Here is an 8,324-nt window from a genome sequence, read left to right as displayed (position 1 = left end):
GTAGATCGGGTCTTCCTCTTTCGATCCTCAAAATATGGTGGAGTATGAGTGGAGGGGTTGAGAGGAATTGAGCTTTTGGAGGTGTAGCAATGGATGGGCAGCTCAAAATTTAGGTTAGGTCTTGAGGTGGAAGAAGGGGATATAAATAACGCAACAACTAGTGACTATTGCTCACTTGTTGGTGCCTGTTTTCAAATTCACGAAAGTTTTCAAACACATGAAAAATTTCAGTTTTATGATTTTTTAAATTCACATATATTTTTCAAATTCGTGAACTTCTTCCAAATTCATGAAAACTCGCTCAAATTTGAGAACATTCTCAAAATCATGAACAATATTTAAATTTGTAACTTTTTTGAATTCACAAGCTCTTTTAAATGCACTTTTTTTCAAATTCATGGACATTTCTAAATTTCCAAATAAATCAAATTAGTAAAAAATTTCAAATTTGTGAATATTTTTTAAATCCCTGAACAATTATTCAAAATCCGTGAACACTTTTGATTTCATCAATTTTTTCAAAAATCAACTCCTTTTTCATCAGAGAATAAGAGAGGAATGAGCAGGAAAAAATAGTCGGTCAGGTGAACTAATCAAGTTTATTTTGGCAAACCAAGAATTACTCCCTCCATCCCATAATATAAACGCTCTTATATTAGGAGACGGAGGGAGTAGTCGGGAAAGTATCCAGTGCTCCCAGCCTTAGGGTACTCCCAGTGGTCCAATGTCAAAAAACACTTTTAATGTTTCAAAAAAGTCCGAAAAAATGAGAATGTACACAAGGAATGTCACTACATCCTCTAAAAATTTCAGGTCCAAAATCGAAATGTACATTGAGAAAAAAAAAAGAAATCCAGATCTAAATAGTGTCAATATTGCTTTTGTCTCTTCTTTACACTATTCATGCTAGATTTTACATTTTTGTTTCTCAAGGTGTGTTTCGAGTTTGGAGCTGAAATTTTTATGGCTTATAGTCACATTCATTGTAAACATTCATAAAAAAAATTCGGAATTTTTTGAAATATTAAAAAATGTTTTTAAACATTGGAGTACCGGGAGTACCCCAAGTTTGGGAGCACCGGATACTTTCCGGGAGTAGTCAGCTAGCGAGCCTTCATAGCGAACCCAGAGAGCGAAGCGCAATTTTTGGGCCGCGGCCCCGCTAAATGGTACAGTAGCTTCAGAAAAAAGATGGGATGGTTTAACCCTATCTTCCTCCTCTCCGACGCTGGAGCAACCCCCACACGCGCGCAGCCTCCTCCTCTTCCTCTCATCAATGGCGCGCCTCCACCACCTTCTCTCCCGCGCGCTCGCCTCCAACCACCTCCTCCGCTCTCCTCCGCTCCCTTTCTCAGCGCGCCCGACTCTCCCGCTCCACTCGCAGCCGCCGCCGGCGCCTCCTCCTCATCCCCATGGTCGCAGCCCGCCCCCTTTCCTCGCCGCCGCCTCGCGGCACTACGCGTCATCCCTATCCAGGCGACGCCGGCGCGGCATGGCGCCGCCGATGTTTCCGAGACGGAGGAGAGTCAGGTTGAAGGGCCCCGCCGAGCTCAGCGTCCAGATTGGCATCGAAGAAGCCCTGCCCGATGACCCCCTCATCCTGGTGATAATAGCCTCCGCACGCTGTTTTCGCTCCTTGGACTTGTTGAATTCCTAGCCTGCTTCTCTAATTACGAATGGCTTTGCAGAGTATTGCAGAAACGCTTCGAACGGATGCTGGGAAGGCAATGAAGCTGGCGTTCCACAATTTGGGGAACTCGGAGTACAAGACCAGAGACCCTTGTATAAGCAATGTGGATGAGTACGACAGCGTTGAGGTGTCTGTGCTGCTTTGCGATGATGATTTTATCAGGAAGCTGAACAAGGAATGGAGGGATGAAGACCGCGCGACAGACGTTCTGTCAATGTCGCAGCATATCCCGGGGCTCCAAATTCCCGTTGTAAGACGTCCTGTTGAACTAGTTTATTTGTTAGAGATGTTTCTGTCAGATCTTAGTATTCACTTGTTGCTTCTGGTTCAACAGCTGCAACTAGGTGACTTGGTAATTTCTGTTGACACAGCCCGACGGCAAGCAGAAGAAAGAGGCCATGCACTTCTTGATGAGATAAGAATTCTCATGGTTAGTTTCTCTGACTTATTTCTAGCACCACATTTGTTCTCCTTATCAGGGTGCCCGCGTGCTTCTGTTTGTAGTTGTGTAGGTCTCGTCTGATCTATCGTTGACCGTAGCAGTAGCAATGTCTGATAATGGTGGTTTTGAGCTCATATGATAAGTTTGAACGGTCACAATAGCAAAATTAAACATGAAGGAAATTGGATCAATATCTTTTTTGAAACTTAGAATTGGATCAGTATTGACAACACACCAGGTAATAGTAAGATGGAGATGCGCTTGGTTTGCAGCCCCAGTGACAATGTTTGGGCAAGCCAATATTTGGCAATGTCGAAACTTGCCAGTAATAGCCTAATTGGTTGGCAGCCAATTGCAATGCCAAAATTTGGCAAATCAACTCTGGCTATGAGCTAGTTGGCAAATGGTAGGCAACATCAGAGTGCACACCAATGGATTGGCCTCAATCCAGTCACTAGCCAAAGAGGCGGCCTTACCCAAATGTTGGCTTGAGCAATTGGGGTTGCAATCGAAGCACGCCCTAGGTGTGTATTTACTTCATGAGATTTATTTTGAATTAGTGCTATGCTTGAAAGTTGAAATTTGCATACCAAGATAAAGCTTCAAGTTTTGCCTATTGGCTTGATCGCTTGACTACCTTCTGTATACAAATGATTACTTCAATGCTACTTCTGGTGTATCTTATGAAGAGAACCTCCATGCGATTGTTCAGTGTTGGAATAGCTTTGCTGATTGCGAGCCTATTCTGTGTTAACCAACTTAATCTTCATCAGGTTCATGGATTGTTGCATTTATTGGGCTTTGATCATGAACTCAGCAAGGAGGCTGAAGAAGAGATGGAGCAGGAAGAAGAAAAAATATTAAATACCCTTGAATGGATAGGAAAAGGACTCATTAGGAGTGCATATCATTTCAGTACTGATATGGGTCATTCAGAAAATTCTGATGGTAGGTCGCCCTTGGCCCCTTGCACATTATTGTTGTGTGTTTTTCTTTATGTGAAGGGTTGCCATCTGTTTCTTCTCACTGGAGTACCTTGAACTTTTAATATGTAGAGGCCAATAGAGATATAGAGAAAAGGAGTTTACAGGAGAGTCATCAGCCGAAACTGACCCATATAGTATGTGATATAGATGGTGAGGTGATGAAGCATCAAGAAGTATACTGTTTATGCTGGATCTTACCAACTTCTAGCAAGTAACTTCTTTGCAAAAATTATTAAGGTACTGTTGTGGATTATGAAGGACGCCTGCATTCGGAGTCAATAGAATCTTTGAGAGAGGCAGTATCACGGGGAGTAACTGTTATCATGCTTACTGGCAAGGTGGGTTTTACTCTTAAGCATTCGTCATGAATGCAAGGATATCCGGTCGTCCAATGTGAATGGCCCTGATCTTGAGGTTAAGGCTACTTCTCAGTCTTTCCTTAACAATATTACCGATTATATCAATGATATGGGTAACTTTCCCACAGCATAAAGTACGTGGAAGTAGTCTTGATGAAAGTTGGAAATTATTTTCAGTAGGATGTTAGTGCTTCTATGTAGCTTCTTATCTTAGTTCAGTTTAATTTCAGATGGAATTCGAATAATAAGCAATATGATTTCAACTTGTGATAAGTTGCAGCTGACTATTTGTGATATTAATCTTATATTCTACATAAGATGGTTGCATTTTTAGTATAATTGCATGTTTCTAATATTTTCTTGATTTTCATCCCTTTTAATTAGACCCGTGCTTCCACCATAGCAACCTTCAAGCTTCTTAATATGGAAGGAAGAGGTGATTTTATATCGGAGAATTCAGCTGGTGTATTTCTACAGGTACATCATCCATTCTTACTTGAATAGTTGTAGAATTTGGAAGTTTGGTTATCAAAGCTTTATGGCTTCGTGCAAGTGTTCTTTTGGCACTCATATCCCTTTTTGTTGAATTAGACATATCTGGACATTTTGAAGTAAAAATTTGTGTCCAATTGCTCTACTGAATAAGGCACCCTAATTTTAGATTGCAACAATAGTAAGAATATGTTTATTTTTCAATCGACGGGGATAAGATAGAAGGAAGTAAGTGTCGAGCCCTCGTCATTGTCATTCTTTATACTTTTTTTCGAGAAAACGCAAAGGACTCTTTGCGTTTCATTTCATTGAAAAGGTGAGAAGATACAATCCTCCTAGGAGGTGGTGGTTACATGGATTGGCCACCTATCAGTGGACATCCCAGTTATAGGGGAGGACTACCCTGAGACCCAAAGCGCCAGCTTGTGCCCAACATGTGGCTTCGGCCTTAATCTTATCTACGAGTACGGTGACCGAGGGGCGCGCGTTCTCGAAGACGCACTCATTGCGGTGTTTCCAGATCATCCAAGGGACGAGCATGGCGATGGATTGTAGGCCTTTCCGTAGCGCGTGTGGGGTCTGCCCTTTCGTGCGTTGCCACCAGTCCGTGAGGGTGGGTTCGTTGCTTGGCGGTTGAGAAGGTATCCTCGCCCAAGCCAGCACGTCATGCCAGACCTGCCGCGAGAACGGGCATTCTAGGAGCAAGTGCCACATCGTCTCTGGGGCCTGATCACAAAGAAGGCATCGTGGGTGGTGTTGTAGGCCGCGACGGGCGGGTCTGTCTGCCGTCCAACACCGGTCCTGGCTAGCCAGCCAATGAAAGAAATGGACACGGCGTGGTGCCCAGCTCTTCCAGGTAAGCTTCCAGGAAGGGCATTTCATGGATCCGTGGAAGGTTGCGGCGTAGCATGACCGTGCCGTGTAAGTGCCACTGGCCGTCCATCTCCAGAGCATGCGGTCGGGCCGGTTTGACAAGCCGATGTGCTGCACTGCCTGCCAAAGTCTGAGATATTGGCCAATCTCATGGATCCCTATCACTCCTTGAATGTCACGGGCCCAGGCATTGCCCGCTAGGCCGGCGGCCACCGTTCTTGACTTGCGTTGCCGTTTGGGGATGCATTGGTAGCTTGTTTGAGGCTTTGAGCAATAGTAAGAATATGTTCTTTTTTTCAATCGACATTTACCCTTATAAAGTTATATTTTGCTCTGTTCGCTGCAGGGTTCGCTTGTATATGGGGAGCATGGCCAACTTATTTATAGAGCAAACTTGGATGTGGATATATGCAAGGAGGTAGTGATTTACCCTTTTACAGTATGTCAGCTGATTACTTTCTGCCGTACTTCTGTCAGAAATTTAGTGCTGCGCCTGCTCATCTTCCATCAAACTTTTAATATTACCTACTGTTCTTTTTATTAGGAGGATTTGCGGGGCATTTCGTGTCTTGTCAGTTCTTTATCGTGAATGTGGATGTTAGGCATGAAATGTGCTATCATTGAGCTTGAATCATTTTCATATCAGTTTTGACTTGTTAAGGTTGTGTGCCCCTTTTAGCGATGTATAAGATCGTCAGGTATTATATTTAAATTTCTTTTGTTCCATTTGCAGGCATGTTTGTACTCCTTGAAGCATAAAATTCCTCTTGTTGCATACTGTGAGGAACAATGTTTGACCTTGTTTGAACATCCTTCTGTCGACTTGTTGCACACTGTGCACCATGAGACCAAGGTACAATATTTAGGTTTTTGCTAGATAAACTTCTCTTTTCTTCCTTTCCAACTATATTAAGCAGTTGAGCCAACATTGAGGTTTTGTCATAGGTAAAAGTGATGCCTTCAGTTGAGGACCTCTTGGAATATTCATCGATTCAGGTTTGTTATTGTAACTATGGCAAATGCAAAGTGGATGTGCCATTTATAAGGATGATGAGTTTTCCTATCTTTGGATCAGTTTTGTTTAGAGTGAACTTACATGGTTTACTTGCATTTGCAGAAGTTGCTTTTCCTTGGCAACACGGATGAAGATTTTTCTGTCCTCACACGGCATTGGTCGGGACTAACAGAAGGGAAAGCATGTGTTATCAAATAGCAGCCAAATGCAATTGAGATTGTTCCCCTTGATGCTTCAAAAGGTGGTGGTATAAGGGCTCTACTTGATCATCTCGGATTAACTGAAGATGTATGAATTTGTTCCCGTCAATGCACTGCATTTTTACTGTTCCTTTTGTACCTTATTTCATCTTCTTTATTTTTAAAGGAATGTAGTAGGGGAATCCCCTGCTGCGATTTTGTACCTTATTTCATCTTTCTATTGTGCTCGCTTAGAAAGCATCACCACCACTAGAATGTATTTACAAGCATTATATGTCTGCTTATGCAGTCTGATCTTGAGGCGGTCGGAGACTATACCAGATGGCTAAGCAACAAGTGATCCAACTGACATGACGAAGCATTCTTTAGCAAGAGAGTGCTGATTGAGAGCTTCAGATATTCTAGGAAATGTCATATATGGAATTTACAAAAGACAAGGTATTGTGGTCTGGGAACTATGGAGAGTCGCAAGTTTGTGATACTATCCTTTAGGGCTGGCTACCAAAAGGGTTTGTGCATTGTGCATGTTGGAAAAGGGATGTGGGTGTTGGAGTGGCAAATTTGATCTCCTTCAGGTGATTTGGTTTTGAAGTTTAAAACCATGCTCTTGTAGTAGTAGTTTCATTGGTTTTTATGAGAGCCTTTCTCTTGTTGTTAACAGATGTCCTTCATGGAGGTGAGGAGAAAAGAAAACCAGACGAGCTTGTTTAGACAAACACCAAGTGAAATCACATGTTTCGACTTGTGATAACCTAATAGAAATATTCTTGTGGCCCTTGACTCCCTCTTTTTGCGAATGTTGTGGCCCTTGACTCTGATGAACATGTCATCGTAATCATTCATGGCAATACTGATTTTCCACAGAATACCTGTACAGTTGCTTTCAGGAACATCTCTTATCGTTCCTTAATAAATGGTTCCCCTAACTTGTGGCATCGTGTGTATAAGAAGAGAATAGATGGTGTACCACCTACCATCATGGGCAAGTTTAACACAAGGAGCTGTGTCTATTGAGTTTTTCCGATTATGACTAGACCAAGTGTCACTTTATTCATTTTTACAGTTAACTTTCATATAGGCTAAAATAAAATCAGACATAAGAGAAATCAGGCTGATCTCAGAATGAGAAATTAGTTTGAATTTCCATGTGAAAGTGTACAGTAAGTACTGTATGTTCATGGGAAGTGGAGTCCTGGCATTCTAGTTGTAGCTAGTTAAGAGTTCATATGCATTTGTACATCTTCCTTGTTCTGGTGTGCAGGTAAATTGGCACTCCTGAACAAGAGGTTGGTGCTGCTTGCTCTGGACATTTGACAAGCAAATGAACTTTTTGAGGGCCTCTTGGCTATCATCTTGTTGCATGTCCTCGGTGAGTGATTTGACCGCTGGTTCATGCCTGATCCCGCTGTATAGCTCTTGCATGTCTTCATCCTCTTGCTGTAGGTAACTTCCTTTCCAAGGTCTTGAAGACATGTAGCATAAGATATCGATGTGAATGATTGGGACTTCCCTTGGTAGTACTTGGACAACCCTCTCCTGTGGAAATTAAATTATTTGTCAGAGATGGTAGTCCTTTTTGAATAATTTGCAATATGAAGTGGATTCTATAGAAGTTATATGGAAAGAAGCGTGACATTGTGTTCTCTAGTTATTCAGTATGTATTTTAGGAAAATATTCATAACCAATGAATTAAATACTTGTCCTGTGCAAAGTGGGACCTCACAAGCTAATCACTTAGGAGCATGTCATTTTAAATTCGGCCATCCGATTTGAAGACCTGTTAGCGTAGCATGCATGTTCTTGGAAAGGGTGACAAAGTTTTGGTGTTTTCATACAGGTAGGGAAACGCAAACGGGCAAATTCCATGTTATCAAGGTGCAAAGCATGTACTCTACCTGGCAGGAAGCTGGGCTAGCAGCGAAGACAGCTCGTAGAGAGGTCCCTCGGCCTCAGAGTCCAGCTGCAAGGTGCTCGACGACGCTGAAGACGACCCCGAGGCGCTGAAGACGACCCCGAGGAATGATCATCGGGCGGGGAGTAACTCGACCCATCACCCAGATCCGACGCCAATGAGCACGACGACGACCCGCTGGACGCCCCTGAGGGCGAGGTGCAAGAAGCAGCGTCGGGGTGATCATCTTCTCCTTGGCAGACGCAGGCGGCGGCCTCACGGCGCAGAGCCTTGTTGCAAGGTCCATCCATTTCAGGGCCTGAACAGGAGGCACGGGCAATGGTTATCTCTTGGCTTGGGATGTTGGGAGCTTGG

The 8,324-nt window shown here is 43.1% G+C and overlaps 1 protein-coding gene across 2 annotated transcripts; it reads left to right on the top strand.

Annotated features, from left to right (window-relative positions):
• Positions 1–1,167: 1,167 nt before the first annotated feature.
• On the top strand, positions 1,168–6,983 carry LOC119365925 (endoribonuclease YBEY, chloroplastic-like). Of its 2 annotated transcripts, XM_037631576.1 has the most exons (13): positions 1,172–1,603; positions 1,689–1,940; positions 2,025–2,120; positions 2,906–3,080; positions 3,188–3,268; positions 3,356–3,456; positions 3,862–3,954; positions 5,189–5,260; positions 5,576–5,695; positions 5,788–5,838; positions 5,960–6,145; positions 6,347–6,632; positions 6,719–6,983. In XM_037631576.1, the coding sequence occupies exons 1-11, from the start codon at positions 1,277–1,279 to the stop codon at positions 6,053–6,055; spliced, it is 1,464 nt and encodes a 487-aa protein (XP_037487473.1). In that variant the 5' UTR covers positions 1,172–1,276; the 3' UTR covers positions 6,056–6,145; positions 6,347–6,632; positions 6,719–6,983. The 2 variants fall into 2 exon arrangements, with proteins under 2 accessions (XP_037487474.1, XP_037487473.1); XM_037631577.1 differs by lacking the exons at positions 5,576–5,695; positions 5,788–5,838; positions 5,960–6,145; positions 6,347–6,632; positions 6,719–6,983 and adding an exon at positions 5,387–5,529 and having other exon boundaries at positions 1,168–1,603.
• Positions 6,984–8,324: the final 1,341 nt, after the last annotated feature.

This window comes from Triticum dicoccoides, chromosome 2B (assembly GCF_002162155.2).
Source record: "Triticum dicoccoides isolate Atlit2015 ecotype Zavitan chromosome 2B, WEW_v2.0, whole genome shotgun sequence".
NCBI lineage: Eukaryota > Viridiplantae > Streptophyta > Magnoliopsida > Poales > Poaceae > Triticum > Triticum dicoccoides.
This window is presented reverse-complemented; position numbering and strand designations above follow the sequence as displayed.

What these genes read in the sequence shown, in the direction of transcription:
- LOC119365925 (XM_037631576.1), top strand. Translation starts at nt 1,277, where the DNA reads ATGGCGCGCCTCCACCACCTTCTCTCCCGCGCGCTCGCCTCCAACCAC. An exon ending in CCGATGACCCCCTCATCCTG is followed by an intron (nt 1,604 to 1,688) that starts GTGATAATAGCC and finishes ATGGCTTTGCAG; the next exon opens with AGTATTGCAGAAACGCTTCG. An exon ending in ATGTGGATATATGCAAGGAG is followed by an intron (nt 5,261 to 5,575) that starts GTAGTGATTTAC and finishes TTCCATTTGCAG; the next exon opens with GCATGTTTGTACTCCTTGAA.